Here is a 19,723-nt window from a genome sequence, read left to right on the forward strand (position 1 = left end):
AAGCTTTGGCGTATGTTTGAATGGAAGACCTGTGACCTATGGCTGCAACTCTGATCTTCAGCATTCACCTTTGTGTGTCTTCAGCGTCTCATTGTAGTCCCCTGCTTCTGGGCAGGAAACTATTTGGTCTTAGAATGTTTGGATATAACTGAACTGTAGATGTAAGGGAAATTTGATGTGTTGCATTGTTTTTAAATAATTAAAACGGGTCGTTTTCCAAAAGTTGTTGGCTTCTATATTTGTTCATCTTTTGGTAACCGAGTTTCAGGTCAGTGGCTGTTAGAAACAAGTTACATATAAGTGAATTTTTAAAATCTTGCTTTAGATTGTCTTGATGGTAAAAAGGTTCAAGCATCTTTAGTTCTTAAGTCAAAGACTGTGAGACTGAGATTAGAGTGCACTTAGTGTAGAGCCTGGCATGTGTTGGTTGATAAATGTAGCTTAAAAGTCTGTCTCTCAGCCGGGCATGGTGGCACATCCCAGCATTTGGGAGGCTGAGGCAGGAAGATCATTGCGAGTTTGAGACCAGCCTGGGCTATGAAGCGAGCTCAAGGCCAGCCTGAACTCCATAACAAGTCCCTGTCTCAAAAAGACCAAAAAAAAAGTCTGTGTCTCTTTCTAGTGTGTGCACTTTGTTTTTGAGACAGTCTTGCTATGTACGTCAGGCTGGCCTTGAACTCACTTATGTAGCCCAGGCTGGCTTCAAACTCACAGTGATCCTCCTGCCTCAGCCTCCCGAGAGCTAGAGTTACAGATGTGCGCCATTATGCCTAGCTCACATGCAGTTTTTGGAACAGGTCTCATATTTAGTCCAAGCTGAGCTCTGAACTCACTGTGTAGTTCAGGCTGGCCTTGAACTTCAGCAATCCTCCTGCCTTGGCCTCCTGAGTGCTGAGATTACAGGTATGCACCACCATGCTGGCCTTCAAAGTGGCCAGAGGCTGGGGATATAGCTCAGCAGCACAAGCACCTGCCTAGCAAGCACAAGGTCTTAAGTTCGACTCCCGGTACCAAAACAAAAAAGTGGCCAGGAGGCTAAGGTAGAAGAATTGAGAGTTTCAGCCTAGAGACCTTGTCTTAAAAAAAAATAAAGTCATCCTTACACAAGTCATTATAAAAAGAAAAGGCAAAATATCTATAAATCCATTTTTTTTCTTCAAGCCAATGCCACGCATTGTTACCTAAAACACATACTTCTAGGATGAGCATGCACCCCCTCAGAAAGGAAGAGCGACTTTCCCTCTTACGCGTTTTCATTCCATGCCAGCTCTGGCCCAGTCCCCAGCCTCTCGGAGAGCGGTGTCCACGTTCAGAGGAGCATCTTACCACACAGTGCGCTGGTCCACCTGCCACTGTCTAGGCATCCCTCATCAGTGCGTTACAACCAAGATTAACCCTCACATTACTTGAGGGTGATTTTTCACTGTTGGAAAGTTGCTGTTCTAGGAATTTTTATTTTCTTTTAACTTCTATTTTGTGTCTTTACCTAATTTGATGCATTATGGCCATTCCAGGTATGTCTAATCTGTTATTAATCTTCATTTTTTTTAAAAAAAAGGTATTTTGTTAAAATACAGCATACACAATGTACAACTTAAATATGTGAAGTGAACATCTAAGTAACAATCACCCCAGCCTAGAAATAGAAAACTTGTAGTTACCCCAGTGGCATTTATTATGTCCCTTCAGACTCACAAGCCCTTCCCTCCCAAAGATAAATACTGACTTTTCTATTAAACATTTCCTTACATCAGTAAACATATTTACTTGCCTTCCCTTGTTCATCACGATGTTACTGAGGTGTAGCTATGTGGTTGTATGTAATGAGTTTATTCATTGCTATTACAATATTTTGGTTAGTCCTGAACCTTTCCACTTACATAAAGAACAGAAACAGGCAAAGATGTTGATTTGTATATGAAGGACTTGTTAGGCCCCCAAATTACATGAAAGGTTAATTACTTGCCTTTTCAGGATCAGAATTTTATTTGCTGAATGAAGGACAGTACATATGGTGCAATTTCATTGACACAAAGACATACCTATGTACTCAGGCACCTGTATACATGTACACAGTCACAGAATTCCATCACTCATGGCTACCGCTGGTACACAGAAATGAAGCGGAATGCAGGAGGGTGGGAAGGTGTAAGGATATGAATAAGGAGTTGTGTTGGGCAGATACTTTCACATTTTATTTCTCATTTTTTTTTAACATCAGCAAAGTCAGATGATCAGAAGAAAAAAGGAAGGAGGATCCACTTCTGGGTACTAGCATCTCCCCTCTTCCCCAGGCTCTCTTCTGTGTGTGGTAGCTGGGGTTACCTTCCAGAGCACTGCAGAACCAACTCAAGCCATTCCAAGCCCACTCTTCTACTTTCCAGACACTAATCTAATGTTCCTCAGCTCACAGAAACCTGGCTTTAAACAACAGCCCCCAAATTCAAGAGAACACATCAATTACAAGCAATCCTAAGAGACTGGCTACTGGCCCCAAGACCCAGATGGGAAGAGAAACTTTGGAGCAAAAAGAAAATGTAACCACTGTTCCACCCAGCCCGGAGTCGAGGCGGTAGAGGGAGGCAAGGTCGGGGAAATTCTTGTCCAAAGAGCGTGCTACAGTGATGAGCCACTTTCCTTCCGCGCAAGCTTTTCTGAACCCAATGGCATCCCAGGAGCTTGCTTCTCAGGCTGTATCCACTGCAAGAACATCTGTTCCAGGCATAAGTAGTGGCTGCAAGAAGCCTAACACTGGGCCCTTATGAATGTACTCACTGAACTCACAACAGCCCTATAAAGAGCTTCTGCGTTTATCTCATCTTACAGATGGAGAAACAGGATCAAGATGGGGAATGACTTCCTCAAAGTCACGTGGCTTCAAGTCAAATGGCTTCCTTAAAGTGGTAGAATTACAACCCAGCCCATCTGATACCCCAGCTTCCACTCTTAACCTCTACACTGCAAGGCAGAGCACCAACATCAGTGATTGTAGGGTGAGTGGGCATTGGTTTGGACCCCCAGGATGGTAGAAATATTCATCCCCTCAACCAGTCATTTTGACTGCCCAAGACAAATCATTTCTTTCCTCGGAACCTGGATATCCATATCCGTAAGTAGGGAGAAAAGTATCATGCAGTCACATTGAGAATGAGGAATAGAATATATAGAGAGCCTACTGCCAGCCCGAGCACTGGGACACTAACTAGAATGCAGCTGCTGCCACCACCACCAACACCATCTTCATCATCACTTGTACCATGGGGCCTGCTCAGCATGGAGGATGGGAAGGATTCCTTGCAAGTGCCCTACTTTGCGCCCTTCAGATGAGGTGCAAGACAAACCATGGACAGGTGACACTGGAATCACCTGGTTAGTAACAGACGCCCCAGTGCAGGAGGTTCTGATGCTGCCAGTGGGAGGCAGACCGGAAATCTGTTTCAGGAAGCATATCTGCATTTGGATTCTACTAAACTTTGTGACCTTCAAGGCCATTTGCAACAATGGTTTGTGTATGAAGACTCTTTATAAACTGTAAAGTGCTGTCCAAAAGTCTTGGCTCCAGATGTTACCTGAGCCCCAATTCTGGGGAACCAAGCTTCAGGCTGGGCCTACAGCTCATCAGACTCTGGGAGATTGCGTACCCAGCCCTGAGCCACCCTGTTGAAGCTGGGTCTGAGACGGAGGAGTTCCAAGCCATTGAAGGGCTCCAGGACAAAGGAGGTGGCTGCCCTGGGAATGGCATCCCCCATGAAGGGTCTTCCAAATGGCACCGGGGTCCTGGGGTAAGAAAGCAACAGGAGAGATAGGCTGTGTGGGATACGGATGCTAGAACACAGACAGGCAGGTCACCACATATGACCCCTCCCTGACTACCTCCAGACCTCAGTTTCCCCTTCTGTATTGCAAAGGTTCCGTTAACTAGTGTCCCCAGCTCTACCGCTTCCCAAGTCTGCCCCTCAGCATTAGAAGTGGTTCATCCTTGGCAAGACTAGGCTCTCCTAACAGCAGCATGTGAAAGTAGGGTTTTTCCTTGCTCTTATCATCTCCCCTTAAAATACCCATGCCCCCAAATGAGAAGGGAGGATAGAAAAGCAGTGAGAATCAGGGAAATGTAAATTACAGCAGATACAGGCCATTTCTCCCCTGTAAGACTGGCAAATGGAAAGAATCTGATGGGGGCAAAGTCAATGAGGTAGGGGCAAAGTTGCATTTATAGTCTTCTGGCTAGAGGGTAAACCAGCTCTCATGGAGAACAATCTGGAAGGATCTTCCTAAACTGAAAAGGTGCAAACATTTCACCCAGCCACTCCATCTCTAAATGTATGACTTAGGGAGGCACATGTGTGTGAGCATGAGGAAGCAGATGGGCAGTGCAGCAGCAACAAGAAGTGACCCTTAAGTGCACCAGAAGAGTGGACAGGGCAGAGATAATATATCACATATAGGATGCTATTTTGGAGCCCAAAGGGGTGAAACTTAAAAGTATAATGTTGAAAGGACAAGTTACGGACTGAAATGCAAAATACTGTATTAAAGCACATACACACCCACAAAACAATGTCTACAAGTCTGCAGCTGTCCATACAAAATGTTCCCAACACACAGAGGCCAACCTGACAACTGCTGCCTCTGGCAAGGGGCTTGGGATTGGAGAAAAAAGGTGTTCGCTTTTATTTGTAGTTGCTTAATTTTTTTTTCAAAGAGAATACACAAACTGGGCATGGTGGCACATCCCTGTAATCCTAGCACTCGGGAGGTTGAGGCAGGAGGATCATTGCGAGTTGGAGACCAGCCTGGGCTACTAAGTGAGCTCAAGGCCAGCCTGAATTGCATTAGCAAGAACCTGTCTCAAAAAACGACAAAAAAAAAAAAGAGCAACAAGAATACTCACATGGTGATCAAAAATACAATGTTTAAGTGTAAGTATAACAAAGTAAAAGATATTGCCATTAACTCCCCCCAAATACTCTCTCTTGCTTTGAACAGGCTTGTTCTGTTATTCTTTCCATTTTCTGAAGTTCTGAACGTCCTCTTTTATGTATTTTTGAGGCTGCTTCAGTGTCCAAAATCAATTGAAAATGTTTGAAGTTGCCTCAATGTCCAAAATCAACTCACAATATTTATAGCAATTTCTGTCAAATAAAAACCTCATGGCGAATCATCTCTCTTATTCACTGGATCTAGAACACCACAGGACCTCTGGTTCTTCCACAAAGTCAAAATGACAAAGGTAAATATTGTGCATCAATTTCAGACAACCAGGACAGTACATCCAAAGATACACACAAAAGAGGACTTCCAGGACTGCTTCAAACTGGTAAGAACAATGGTATAAGTGTGTTTGAAGTAAGAGAAAGTATTCTGAGAGTTAATGGCAGTAAGTCCTTTTTTTTTTCTGGTCTTTCTGAGACAGGGTTTTATTATGCAGTTCAGGCTGGCCTTGAACTCACTTTGTAGCGCAGGTTGGGTTCCAACTAGAAGTGATCTTCCTGCCTCAACCTCCAGAGTGCTGGGATTACAGGTGTGTTCCACCATGCCTGGCTAATGTGTTTTTTAGTGTAATAATTTTTTTTAATTTAAGCATGCACTGTATTTTCCTTTTTTTTTTTTTTCATGCACTGTATTTTCAACCACACTTTATGTGCTGGGTGTGTGTGTGTGTGTGTGTGTGTGTGTGTGTGTAATTTTAAAACCATTTTTTTAATTTTAAGGAAAATAAAATAGCACTGTTCCTGTAGTATTTTTCCTACAGCAGAAACCAGAGGGAAGAGGGGAATGCTTGGCTCTGGCCAGGGCCAGGACCCTGCCAGGAAAGCATTGCTGCCTGGACCAACCCAGCTTTGGCCACAGCAGCCAGGTCCTGCAGGAATAGATGGGCAGTGTCCAAGCCAGGTGGGCCACTGACCGGGAGCCCAGAACCCGTAAATATCTGAGTCTCGTTTGGCTATCAATACTGCTGTTTTCTTTGTCTGTGCCTCAGTTGCTCCTTCTGTTCCAGAAGGGATCTGGGCTCAGGACTGCCATGGACCCTCCTGCTTCTGGTGGGAATATGCCACAACCAATCACTCTTGAGGCATGCAATGGCTGGAAAATGCCCCGAAGAGCTGGCCAGCCTCAAAGTTGGCTGCCAGGACACAAAGTCTGCCTAGGGCTTTGGGCAGTCCGGCCTGGTGGGGAACTCCAGAGTGTCTGCCAACGGCTGGTGGCTCACAGTGCCAATTCTTCCCATCAAGGCCCTCCCCAGCTATTCAGCTGGCTAAGGCAGTCACACCGCTCCTGAGCCATCTTGTCTGGAGGCCACCCCACCCCTGCATGTGCCATGCCCCTGTCCTTGCTCCCTCCTCTTAGGACCTCATCTCCAGGCCTCCACAGGCCCGGCACACAGCCCACTGTCTTTGTCAGGCAATCACCACGTGTGGTCTGAGCAGGTGCCAGAAGAGCTGGACCACAGCCTCCTCTCTGGCGACCCTCTTGGTCCTCACTTAATGCAGTCAAAGCCAGAGAAGCATATTCAGAAACGGCATCAGACCAACAAAACCAACTGCAATGGAAATGTATCCCCAGCCTAAGAGCCTCCTCCAGGGCCAAGCTCCAGTCTTGACTCCTATGGGTGGTTTTTGGCTCTCAGGGCAGAATTAAATTGGTGCCTTCCAAGTTTTTCCCTGCTGGCCTCTCCCATCACCATTTCGGCCTGTAAGCAGCAAGTAGATGTAGCCACTGTTTACTGAGAGCTTACTACTCGCCAGAAACTTCACCTGTGTGTCTCGTGTCATAGCAACCTTAAGAAGCAGGCTCAGGTACAGGTTCAGATGGGACCCTGGAAGTGTAGAGAGGTTAAATCACTTGCCTAAGGTCACCAGTCTAGGCCTGGGGTGGGGCCACAGTGAGGTCCCACTAAACCAGAATAAGCCACTCCTCTGTGGCCCTCACCTCTAGTGCCGCTTCCTGCTTTGGGCCACCTCAAAGCTACCTTCTAGGCGTCTTCCACACCACTACTGAGAGCAAGAGGCTAGGCTGGCCTAGGACTTGTAAGATCTGGGGGTCTCCTGGGAAAGGTCGGATTCTCGACGGCCATCATAAAGGTGGCCCACGGCAGCACGGAGAAGGAGACCGCAGCTCTGGAGACAGGCATGCAGGGCCCTGCTGCTCGCTTCCTCCCCGTTTTGCGGCTGTGGGCAGGTTGGGAAAATCACGGCACCCGGCCCCTCCTGTTGTAGAGGACGCAACCAGATGCCTGGCACTTTCCCTATCCGCTCTGCCTACCTCGCCCATCAGGTACCGAGGCTCTGTTCTAGCAAGACGTCATTGTCGCCAGCGTCGGGGCTACACCGGCCTAGCCGGTGTCCGGAAAGGAGGGCGCACGCTGCCACGCCCCTCCCGGGCCGCCCCCAAATGCCCGCCCCCGGCCTTACTTATTGAAATTGCGGCAGTCTCCGAGGCTGGGGGTGTGGCTCCGGCCGTCGCACGAGTAGTCTCGGTAGCTGACGAACTCCTGCCACGGGCAGCGGTAGCCCTTGGGGACGGCGGTGTGGTTGAACTTCTCCGGCGGGACGCTCTTCAGGGGCTCGGCGTAGCCTGCGACGACCCGGCCAGGGCGTGGGGCGCGCGGGCGGCAGGGGGCGCCCCGGCCCGCCCTCAGCCCCGCCCCCAGCCGAGGACCGGGTCGGACGGGGCCGGCTTTAGGGAGGAGGTTGGGGACACGTGGGCCCCACAAAGCGACCCCTCCCGCGCGCCAGGCAGCCGAGCGAGCGGCGCGAGGGGACCCCGAACACCAGGCGCAGGCTCCGGCCGCGCGGGCTTGTGTTGTGGGGGTGGGGCGCGCGCGTGCGTGCGCGTGCGTGCGTGTGCGTGCGTGCGTGCGTTCGCTTTTCTCGCCTCGCCGTCGCGCATGCACCGCGCCTGTCCCAGGACCCGGGGCGCCGCTCACCTGGCGCCAGGGCGCTGGGGCTCCGCGCGCGGTCCTTGCGGGCGGCTGCGGGGCGGGCGTCCCCTGGGTCCCCGGACGAGGCCGGGAGGACGTGCAGCTCCGAACGGTAGTTCTGCCCCTCCGGGCAGTTGGCGACCTGGGCACCGGGTTCAGATATCAGGGACGGCGGGTAGCGGCGTGGAGCTGAGCCCCCGCGGGTCCCCTCTGCGCTCACCGTCTGGGGCGCCGACGCTTCGGTCACCTTCCCCTTGGTGCTTCTGGCCGGGATCTGGGGGAACAGACAAACCCAGCGAGGCTCAGCGGGGCGAGAGGTCAGGTCCCCCTCTACCCAGGGAAGGAGAGCGAAGGGGAGGAAGATGAGGGGACCCCAGGGCCCACATCCAGGCGGTGCTGGAGGGATGCTAATAGTTTACAGCGCTGTCCCCTGCCTGGGACAGAGGACTACGCGATAAGTAGTCATTGCTACTGGCACATCGATACTCCCCAGCCTCAGCTTTCTTCTGGGTAGGGGCGGGGATGACACCGCCTAGTGTTCTCTGTAAGGATGCACAAGGGCGCTTAGCTAGCTCTGCCTCTCAGGCACACAGCAAAGTTAAGTATCTGCCATCCTTATTTTCATCGCCTTATTCGCTCTCTGTCGTCTCCTCTAGCCCAGAAACTGAACGCCTGACTCTGCCTGTTGCCTTTTTCAGGTCCAGCAGATTGTCCCAGGGTCACTTCCTTCTCGGCGGAAGCAGGAAAAAGGCATCCTGCAGTGTCCATCTAGGATCAAACTGAATCTGAACAAATCCTGCCTGCCGCTGAGTTGACCAAGGGCACAGGGCTATTCTTTCCCATTTTTTCTAGGCACCAGAGGGGGTCATTCCACAGTACGTCCCGCTCAACCTGCTTTATGTTTTGCGTCTGGGAAAAGATGGCTGAAGAACATTTTTCAGTGATCACACAGCACAGCAGGGGCTCACTGGGATGGGAACATCAGCCTCCCAGTTGGAACGGAGGGACTGTCCAAGGACCAGAGGTCCTCAGCCTGTTACTGTTTGTCCTTATGCTGACCACTGGCTCCCTGTGCGCCTCAGTTTCCCTGTGAGCACAGTGGAGGCTTACTCACCGCCTGCTGGCTGGCTGCAAGCTCAAACGTGAACCTCTGCACCCGGCGCTGCCTCTTCTGGAAGAGCAGAGATCCCCGGTTGTTGCGCAGTGACAGCTCTTCTATCATCAGGTCCTGGGGCACACTCACCTTCTTCCCCAGGTCCAGAGAAGGTTCTGCACGAGAGGCCGGGGAGCTCTCACTACTTAACCCCCAGCATTCCTGGCCAGAGCCTCTAAAGCCCTGGGGAGAGCACTGCAGGCTGTGTGGGAGGCTGCCTGTGTCTTCCCAGTCTCGCTGACGCTGGGAGTCATAGTTCTTTGGAATCTTTGTCCACCTGATGGGCAAAAATGGTTCCTCGGTGCTTGATGTTTAGTGAAGCTGAGTGCCGTTTTAGAAGTTCTTTGGCCATTTTTATTTATTCTGTAAATATCTCCCTAGCTCTTTGCCCATCAAGAAGGTAGTGAGAAAGAATCAGATTTTGAACACTCTTCTTAAAAGTTGGCCACAGGCACAATATGAGAAAAAGTGAAAGGCACTTTTTGAACTAGTGACTAACTTCAAAGAAGACAGCCTTTCCACCGGCTAAGGGTAGAGCTGGTTGGAAGGTCAGATTGGGGTTTCACGAAGAGCCCGAAACGGAGATCCTCCGCATGCATAGTTCACAGTGTGCAGTAGGGGTCACGCTCCTAGGAGACCAACACAGTGGCTGATCTAACATGAGCTCAGGCAGTGGTGGGGACCATGCGTGTGGAGGAGTTCCAGGGCTCCTGCCTGCCCTTACTAGTTTGGGATCCATCCCCTACTTTTGTGCTTTCCATGCTAGGAAAAATGCATACTTTCACATTTGACTGTCAGGGAAGCTTTTTAGTGACAGGAGAGTGAGGACCTTGACAGGAGAGGGTTCTTTGCGGCAGAATGGCCATGTTGCCCATCTCTTAAAATTAGATGCAGGGCTAGGAGTAGAGCCCACTAGTAGAGTGCTGCTCGCTTAGCATGGGCAAGTCCCTGGGTTCAATCCCCAGCACAGCAAGAAAACAAATTTAATTAATTAATTAGTTAATTAAAGTACTCACAGGTTGATTGCCAGCTCTGTAAATGGTCTTTTAGGCTGGGAGGCTAGATAAGGTCAGGAAAAAAGGAGAATAGATAAAGAGACTCGGACACTGAACGCTGAGCCCACCAACATTCAGATTGAGGACACAAGCCAGCCTGGTAGGCTGAGAAGGGGCAGTCATTGAGGTGGGAGGAAATCTAAACAGTGGTGTCCTGGACACCCAACGATGGCATTTCAGGGCCGGCAGAGTGACAGTGGTATCAAATGCTGCTATGTCAAGTCAGATGAGTGCTGAACATCATTAACTCAGTTTCTGTGGAGAATTTGGGTGTGAACACCTATCGGAGAGGGTTCCAGAGTAAGTGGACAGGGAACAAGTTTAATAATGCCAATGAGGAGCAGTCAGCCAAATTGAGGGTGTGAGGCCTTCTACATGGCAACTGGCCTGGTTTCTTCTAACACATGAATGACGTGGAAATAAAGGGCAGAGGGGTTGTTTCAGATTAAAAGAGATTTAAAGGACATAGCAACCAAATAACAACCATGGCCCTTGTTTGGGTCCTGATTAACACAAACTGGAAAACTGGACAACACTGACTATGAGGCTGCTTATTAGTTATTATTAAATCATTGCTGCTAATTTTGTTCAGTGTGCACCTGTCTCTGTGGCATGTAAGGAAATGTCCCTTTTTATTACTTTGGATGCATGCTGAGGAACTTGGGGAATAAAATGGCATGTCCCTTGGCTTTCGCTCTGGGATCCAGGGATAAAGGAGGGACCTTGGAGATTTCTACACTCCACTTTTGTGTGTGTTTGGACTCGAGCATGATAAAATGTTAAAAAGAGGGTGGGAAGAAACATATAGACAACTACTTGGAGGGGCTGTGCTTTAAAGGCCTGTGGCTGCAGGCATCTGTGGGATCAAGAGGGTCTCTTTGTAAAGAGACAATGGCATGTGTGTTGGCCCTGGGAACATTTGGCAACACATAGAGAAAGAATTCTGGAAGGAATGTCCTTGAGCCCAAGGGGCAGGCAGGGTGTCTCATGCCCAGCTAGAAGGATCAGCCTAGACAGGTGTGAGAATAGCCCACCCACCCTCGCAGGAAAGAAAACAACATAAAACAAGGTGCAAGCAAGTAGGTAGAAGTGGCAGAGAGCTTTTGAAGATGTTCTGTTTTAGCTACTTTGTTTTTCCCAGTGAAACAAGGAGCAGGGTCATTAGCTGAAGATGTGGAGGGAGGTAGTGGGAGCATGAAGAGAGGAGTGAGGCTGCCAAGGTCAAGTAAGAGCCTGGAGAGCTCAGGCCGGGGAAATGGACGCAGAGCCTAGCGTCACTTAGGGTCACACGATACTAGGGTTCATTGCATTATGTGGAGTCCTAAGCAGCCACTAAGAAAAGGAGGTGGACTTGTTTTTTCCATTCTTTCAACAAAAATATAAAGAACATTTTGTAAATGCTAAAAGCATACAGATATCTGCTGTAGGTGAAGGGGGAGGGCACGTTTCGGAAGAATATGTATTCTAAGATTCCATTTATAAATTAAAAACGGGTGTGTGTGCATGGTGTTAAAGGGTTGGCAAAGAGACATGCCAGATATTATCAGGGACTGCTTATGGCGCATAGGAAGGAAGAGGGTGGGAGTTGTCTGTGCTGTTTGTTGTTTTTTGAGCAAGAAACTGTACTCAATTCTTACAAATATGAAAGAAAACATGAATACATAGTAAAAGTTCCCCCAAAATGTTCTTAATTACTACACAGGTGAACTGAGCTCATTAGTTTTTTTTTTTTTTAAGATAAAATGTTTGAAAAAAAAAAAAAAAAAGATAAAATGTTTGATTAATTGTATTACTAGAAATCATTCTCAGGGAAAAAGTTTATTGTAATGGGGTGTAAAATTGTGAAAACTGCGGGATTGGTCCTGGGTGGAGGCTGCCCAAATGCTCTTTATTAGTTTGCAAGTTCTGCAGAGAACTGCTCAGAACAGAGCTGCTGCCACCCCTTAACCAAGCAGAGGAATTCATGGTCCAGAGGCCCCCCCCCCCAAAGTATCACACTGAACTTGGACTCTAGCTGAACCTCATCCTTGCTTAGCTATTTCTCTGGCCCTTTCATGGCTCACTGCCCTCCTTTCTCCCAAGAGAACCCCCTCAACCAGTCAACTCAGGTTCTGGAGGGTCCCACCGAGACAAGCCTTCAGGACAGTGAGCAGGGCTGGTCCCAGGCAAATGACTTGTCCCAGCAGGAGTACGCTAGGGCAGTGGGGAGGGAGGCAGTGAGCTTTCCTTCCAGGCTAGAAAGACGGCTGTGGTGTGCTGCTAAGTGCAAAAGAAAGCAAGCTGAGGAACACAGCATGCAGTATTTAGCCCACATGTATGTGTGTTTAGATAAATATGTGATATACAAACAGAGGAATTTATACAAATATGTTAACAGTGGTTACTCCATATGGTTCCATTATGAGGAACTATAATTCATTTGTGTTTTGTCGGAACTTCTTTTTAAATGAGTGTGTTATTTACATAACCATAGAGGAGAAGCAGCTCTGGAAACAGAGACCTAAAGTCAAATTACAGCTCTACGCCTTACCGCACTCCTGACAGCCTAGCTCCTCTGAGCCACACTTTTCTCATCTGCTGAATGGGGATGTTACATAACTTATGGAGTTGTAGAGAGGCTCAAATGACACATGGCAAACAAGCTCTTAACAGATCTGATACACAATAACCATGTAAGGAGGGTAAGGGTTTACTATTACAATTTAAAATAGCTATTTTTAGGTGGTAAGACCAGAAGATTTATTTTTCATTTTTTTTTTCATTTCAAAATTGCCTTTACTTTGTACCTTAGCAATAATCAACAAGTTATATATTTGAAGTATGGCATAAATGATGTCAGGGAGGTCTATGACTAATTATCTAGACAGTTCTCTTCCAATTAGGGCATTACTATGTCACAAAGTTTGCATTTTTCAGCAAAGAAAATCATGGAGGGCAAAGAAATGTCGCATCACCACAGAGCGTGAAGAACACACAGAACAGGTTGAAAGGACGACGCACTTATGAAGTTCCACACAGCACGACTGGTAGTAACTTAGAACTCTGGTGGAGGCAAATTGCAGACGAGCTCTTGGACGGCATTCAGGAGGGTGCGCTCAAGTCACCTGCAGCGGAGCCACCCAGGCTCCTGCTCAGAAGGCAGAGGTGCAGACCCTACCTCAAGTCCGCCAAGTCAGAGTTCCTGGGGGCAGATGCCATTCTTCTGTATTTTTAATTAACAACACAGAGCCCCACCATGCTTTACTCTAAAGCTTGAAAGCACAACATAGTTGATTTTTTAATTACTTGAAATGCTCTAAAGTAGTCCAAATAGGAAATAGGACTCCAAAATTATACCAGGAGTTCTCTTTATGATCTTATAAAGTTGAGCAACATGAAGTTCAGATAATTTTGTCGTGAGAAAAACCCACTTTTAAGTGAAGTGCTTTGAGTCCATTTGGACAGCTGCTCTGCTCTTTACTCTGCCCTGTGGGCCTGGGCGCCCTGGGCTGTCCTCGGGTCTCAGTAGGACCTATAGTTACACCAAGCAATGTGCCGGGAGCTTCTGGCCACAGTGGGGCTACACACCCCAGAGCCCAAACCCCAGAGCTCAAACCGGGGTGGAGGGCCAGAGCCAGGCTCACCTTAGAACTGGGACACAGTCTGAGCCACTCAATCTCAGCTCCTAGTCTATGCACTAAGGGTGAAACCCCTCCAGAACCTCACAAAGGACGCAGCCCCGGTGGCATATTCCACAGGCACATCTTTCTGTCCTTCTAGAATTCACACCTGTGTGCCAGGTCTGGGGGCCAGTGGGCCTGAGACGTGCAATCTGGGATGAAGAGAGGAGTTTGAGGAAAGCACAGGGCTAGGCCCCCCTTACCTGGCCCCATGATGTCGCCCATAACGGTCATCGCTGGATCCTGCTGTTCCTTGGGAATCATCCTGTGGAGGAGAAGTGTCCACAAATGAGCAAGGTCCCCTCCCTTTCTCCCCAAGTCTCTGATCCACCTAGCTCCAGCTGTGAACAGCCCTGACCCATCCCCAAGTCATAAGCAAGGGCTGTGTGAGTTGGGAGGGGTCTGCTTGAGGTCTCTTTGCAAGGAGGAGAAGACTAAGGTCCAGAGGGACAGGAGAGGCACTGGTGGTCGTACAAGTCAGGGTCCACATTGCTCAGACACACGTTCTTCTCAGGGGCTGGTCCAACAAAGAGAGAGCCTTGTTTCCATCGCCTGCTAATTTCCACAGTGTCCTCTTCTCCCTCTCCTTCTCCCTCTGCCTCTGCCCTCTTTCTTTCCTTGGCACTTTCCAAGAATCTTGGACATTTACTGGACCCCCCACAGCTCCAGTGAACCCCTGTAGGCCCCAAATCCAGAGTCCTTAACTGTCCCCAGCAGAGGAAGCAGAGCTCCTGGGGTCCCCAAGAGCCCACCCGATTTTTCCATGCCCTCTCCTCCAGGAAATACTGCCTCCATCCGTGTCTCCCCAACCTGCCTGGGGCCCCAGGTCAGTGGGCACTGAGCTGGGCAGTCTGAGTTAGTGCACCTGACTTCCTCCAAAATTGTGAACAATGGCTCTCCAGCTCTGTGCCTCAGTTTCCCCCTGTAATTTAAGAGGATTGGGCTAAATCAGAGATCCACAGTGAGCTGCAAGGCATCCATGAGCTCCTAAAACAGCACATGGACCTGGGTGTGTCTGCGTGCTTTTGGAGAGGGGGCATGAGATGACCGAGGATACCCAACTGTCGCCTTTAGACGGCTGCAGTCCTCAGAGCGGTTGCTGGATAAACGCTCCCCTTACAGACTCCACTAGCACTAGGAAGGGTCTCTAGGCAGCAGGTAGCAGGCTGCTTCCTTCCAGTGCCTCTGACCCTGATGTCCTGAACAGAGCCTTTAATTGCTGCTCTGCTATTTCATGGCGGGCAGCCTAGAGCCAGAGTCCCCCTCCTCCCAGCCCAGGAGCTATGGAGCCCAGGCTCCCTGGGGCCCTAAACTCCCCAAATCCTCTGCAGGGCCCTGTCTCTGCTGAGGCGAAAGTGCTTTAGGAGCTGCCTAGCCCCGCTCTGTCCACTTTCCATAACTTCCCTGGCTCCCCTCAGATTCTGGTACCTGAGAGGACGGGACCACGGTGGGCAGGAAGGAGTTGTTGGACCCTCAAGATTGACCCCTCTGTCGGGAAGCTGAGTCGTAAGGTTCACGTCTGTCACAGTCAGCGGTCAGCGGTCAGTGGTCAGTGAGTGGGTGGTGCCCTGCCAGCTCTGGCTTCAGCTGACAAGAATCATTCTTGTCTTGTCGTGGGTCACAGCCTTATTTCGGGCTGCAACAGGAGCTGGGGCCAGATGCTAAAAGCACCAGGCCCTGGGGAGGACAGGTGCCCGGCAGCAGGCCCTTGCAGACAGAAGGGTTTGCACCCATGGGCAGACACACTCACATCTGCTCACATCACAGTCACCTGGAAATGCTGCCTGCTGCTGGTCACTTCAGCCCATTCACTGGTGCATACTTGGTGCCTGGAATGCTGCATGATAGGAACTCAGTTGGTATCTGTGAAATAAATGACGGGTGGGTGGATGGATGGGTGGGTGAGTGGGTTGCTCCCCAGTATCTTTGCTTGACCTATCCTTCCCTTTCCTCTTTCTTCCCTCCATCCCTTCTTCCTTCTCTTCTTCCCTTTCTCCCTCCCTTCTGCCCTCCTTCCACCTGCTCACATTCTCTAAGCCTCTCTCTCTGGACTGAAAATAAATAAGGCAGGGTTCTGTCCTCAAGAAGCTCAGCCAGCTCAGATTCAGACCCGTAAACAAGTCTTACGGGAAAGGCTCACCGGAGAGGCTGGGCGTGCAAGTTAACCGGCTCAGCCTGAAGGTCTGGCAGGCTTCCCAGAGGAGGAGACACTTGCACTGGGCCTTGAAGGATGACTGGGAGTTCACTGGGCAGAGAGGGGACAAGCACACTGTGGGCAGAGGACGTAGCACATGTAAAGATGGTAAGGGCTTGGCAGGTAGAGCCAGGGTTGGGGGCTTGGGGGCAGTGCTGAGAGCTGAGGCCACACAGGTGGGCAGGGCCAGATCCCAGCAGGCTTTTCAGAGGGAAAGTGGGTTCCAAAGAGCTGCTACGGAGATCACACGGAGCAGTAGTCACACTGGACTGCCCTTCTGGCTGCCAAGCAGTTGGATCAAGCAAGAAGAGAGGCTGAAGGCTGGGGTTATGGGCAGGCGGGAGTTGGGAGTGGCTGGGCTGGAGCGGGTAGAGAGAGGAAAGGGCATCAAGGGTACCTGGACGATCTCCACCTCACAGTGAGGGACTGGGGGTGGGAGATAAGGAAAGGTCGAGGTCAGTGACTCCTGTGCCTGGTTTGGGGACTGAGGAAGGCAATAGGGAGGAGCAGCTTGGTGTAGGGGACAGATGCCGAGCTGCTTGGGATGAACTTGGTGTTTTGTTTGTTTGGTTGAGTGATTGATTCTTGAGACAGGGTCTCAATACATAGTTCTGTAGTTCCAGCTGGTCTTGAACTCACTATGTAACCCAGGCTGGCCTCAAATTCATGGCGACCTCCTTCTGAGGCCGGCACCACCAGTGTGCACCACCACACCCTGCTCGGGATGAACTCAGTGCAAGGTGTTTGGCACTAGGGTGCAGTGACCAGCAGACAGCAGGGTTCTACACTCAGAAGAGGCTCCAGCCAAAGTTACAATCAGCCAGAGGGACACAAACCATTCCCAGGCATGGCAAGGATGCCCTGGGTCGAGCGTGAGGAGCGTCATGTCTGCATGTCCATGCTGACTGTCCGGGGTGCATTTAGACACCAGGTCAGGACTGAAGCCTGGACTCTGCTGTGGTCTGCCCTGAGCCCAGCTGCCTGCCCGGTGGGTTCTCTGCCCAGTCTCTGATGGGCCCACTTTTCTACAGAGGAAACACAGGATATCCCCCGGCCAGACATGTCCTCTCCCGGGAATGAGGCCACAGTCCCCTTCTGTAGGGAAAGGAGAGCCCTATCAGGAGAGGGACTCCCAGTGGACTGGGTCCGGCCTCACTAGGGCTGCCTGGCCTCAGATGTGACCTCTCATCGAGGCTCCTTGTCCTGCTGGGAACTCTGAGCTACTGCTATGAGGAAGTAGCCCCAGAGGACTGGGCCCTGACCCGATGGACTCTGTGCTCTAGTGACAGTGGCCTGTGGTCAGGGACTGGGCAGTACTGCCCCCAGACCTTACCTAATCCAATTCTCTCATTACACAGATAAGGAAGGTGCGACCCAGAGGAGTGGGCACACCCAGGGCCACCTAGTTAATCGGCCTTCACCCCAGGGACTTCTTCTGTGGTCTCAAGTTTTTCCATCGTTCCTCATCTCTCCTCATACCTCTTATATTCCCATTGACCCAGCGTCCTGTGGACAGTGTCCTGCTTAGGGAAAAGGCAGGGGCTCCAGAAAAGCCCAAAATGACACAGGAGGCAGATTTCAGAAAGCATTTATTGAGCTGAATTCTACAGGAGGTGGAGGCAGGACACAGGCAAGCTCTAGTGTGTTAGACAAGAGGGCAGGGGACAAGGCAGTTCCCATGAGGGGACAAGGCAGTTCCCATAAGCTGAGAGCTCAAGATAGAACTGTGGCTTCCCAAGGCTGCCTCCTGCTGGCTCCTCAGGGAAATGCAGGAAGATATGGATCCTCTATGCTACTATCTTAGCCAGAGGCCTCATAGTGTCCCTTCTCTGAGGCACTCTAACCCCCTCCCACGCTACAAGAGACCCTCCGGCAGGTGAGGGCCTTGGTAAATGTGGTTGTTCCTTATGAACTAAGCAAGAACACCCTCTCATCTTCCAGCAACAGCGCCTGTGCCCCAACTCTTAGGCCATAGGAAACTTCTAGGATTGCTCCTTTATTCCAAAGTGCCCCACTCAGCACTGACGATCTTCCATCCTGATCCAAGCTTTTTCTAGCCTTACTCGGGGTTTCCGGGTCTAACGTCACCCTGATGGTTGGGGAAGACTATGCCTAACCCAGAATCACACTGTCGGTCACCTTTAGCAACATCCTGATATTCTTTCGCCCCCACACACTTGATCGGTGGCTGATTCCCACCACCTACCACTCACCCCTTCAAAGTGTTGTGAAGCCATATTCTGAACCTCTAGGGGGCACCACTAGCCAACTCTGGAAATTACACAACTCTGGCCACCTTCCTCCTTGGGTCCCTCCTGGGGATCGGAAATAGCCACTAAGGTGGAACAGGCTAGGGCCTGCAGCCAGACTTCCAAGGTGACTGGGCAGCAGGCATGAGTTAGACCAGCATGTGATGGGAAAGGTGTGGATGGGACAATGTCTACTCTCCTGAGTGTGACTTGGACACCGGGCTGCAGACTGAAACAGGAGAGGGGCACTTCCCAGGTGACCAGAGACAGGCAGTCTGGCCGAAACCCTTACCTTCCCACGCCAGGTCATCTGCCCCTGAATTCCAGCTCAGCAGACCCTCCACCACCACTCCTCCACTTCCTAACACCACAGAGCACCTTTCAGCACTGGGAGAGCCCTCAGCGGTCACCAGAGCCAATGCCATCCCCTGCCAGACTCTGCTGTGCATCGTGGCCATGGCCTGCATACTGTCTCTAACAAGAAAGGCAAACCTCTTTCCCAATAGGCAAGCCCTCACTGAGGCCAAGCATGCAGGGCCACAGGTAGTATCTCTTCTTCCTTCCCTCAGTAACGAACCCACAGCCTGCCATGAGTGGGCCCAGAAGGGACAGGTGGGCTGGAGGCTCAAACCTAAGCCTGGGGAAAATCACTGCCTAACACTGCTCTTCCCTGCACGGGCTGAGCTGGGTGGAGAAAGTATTGTGACACGGTCTGGGGAGAACTGTCCTGCCCCTTCTCTCCACAGGGGCCAGCAAGGCACCTTGAACTGGCCTGGGGGATCTCTCTAAAGGTCACTGGGTAAAAATAGATCTTCTCTGAGAAGGGATGGAAAACAGCTGCTCCCGCCTAGGACTTGGCGCCAGGGAGCAGGATGGTCAAGCCAGGGCCTGGCCATGGGACGCAGCCTAAGTCCTGACTGCTCGTGTGCCAGACTCAGGGGAGCAGCGCGCGCGAGGCAGGCGTGTGGAACCTGGAACGCAGCACGCCCGAAGGGCCGTGTGCACGGCTGCCTCCTTTAAGGCACGAGTGTGCGTGCGGATGGAGCGGGAAATTTAGACGTTCGCAGACTCCAAGGCCACATTAAACACATGTGAAAGCTGCGGGCCCGGGGCCGAGTCCCGCCGCGGCCACACAAGGAATCGCGGCTAGGGCCGGACCCGCGCGCGGGGCCCAGCGCTCTCCTTCGGCCCCTATGTCCGAGGCTCTCCAAAGGGCCGGGGTAGCGCGCTGGGTCCCGAGCCCCGGCCTCACCGTCGGCCTGCGGGCGGCGCCGCGGCTTAGGTGCTGCACGAGGCCTCGGCGGGGAGGCTGCCGCGCTTGAGCCGCAGGCTGCCGCTCCAGCCGCGGGGGCAGATGTTGTAGCCGAGGATGCCGGGCGACTTGACCCCGGAGTCTTCCGAGTCCAGCGACACGTCGGAGTCCGTGGGCGAGCGGCGGTAGGGGAGGGGCCTAGGCGGCGCGGGCAGCGGGCTGCGGGGAGCGGCGCAAGGC

The 19,723-nt window shown here is 51.1% G+C and overlaps 1 protein-coding gene across 3 annotated transcripts; it reads right to left on the reverse strand.

The window, feature by feature from the left end:
- Positions 1-1,958: 1,958 nt before the first annotated feature.
- Myoz3 (myozenin 3) lies at positions 1,959-15,649 on the reverse strand. 3 transcript variants are annotated; one of them, XM_013512223.1, is made up of 7 exons: positions 15,217-15,369; positions 13,992-14,053; positions 9,036-9,190; positions 8,142-8,195; positions 7,928-8,063; positions 7,413-7,575; positions 1,959-3,777 (listed from the first exon to the last, which is right to left on the reverse strand). In XM_013512223.1, exons 2-7 carry the CDS (start codon positions 14,050-14,052, stop codon positions 3,609-3,611), a joined length of 738 nt encoding a protein of 245 aa, XP_013367677.1. In that variant the 5' UTR covers position 14,053; positions 15,217-15,369; the 3' UTR covers positions 1,959-3,608. The 3 variants fall into 3 exon arrangements, with proteins under 3 accessions (XP_013367677.1, XP_005380627.1, XP_005380626.1); XM_005380570.2 differs by lacking the exon at positions 15,217-15,369 and adding an exon at positions 15,560-15,649 and having other exon boundaries at positions 7,928-8,195; XM_005380569.2 differs by having other exon boundaries at positions 7,928-8,195.
- Between the last annotated feature and the right edge of the window lie 4,074 nt (positions 15,650-19,723).

The sequence above is a fragment of the Chinchilla lanigera genome, unplaced genomic scaffold (genome assembly GCF_000276665.1).
Source record: "Chinchilla lanigera isolate Chin_1 unplaced genomic scaffold, ChiLan1.0 scaffold00014, whole genome shotgun sequence".
Classification (NCBI taxonomy): Eukaryota; Metazoa; Chordata; class Mammalia; order Rodentia; family Chinchillidae; genus Chinchilla; species Chinchilla lanigera.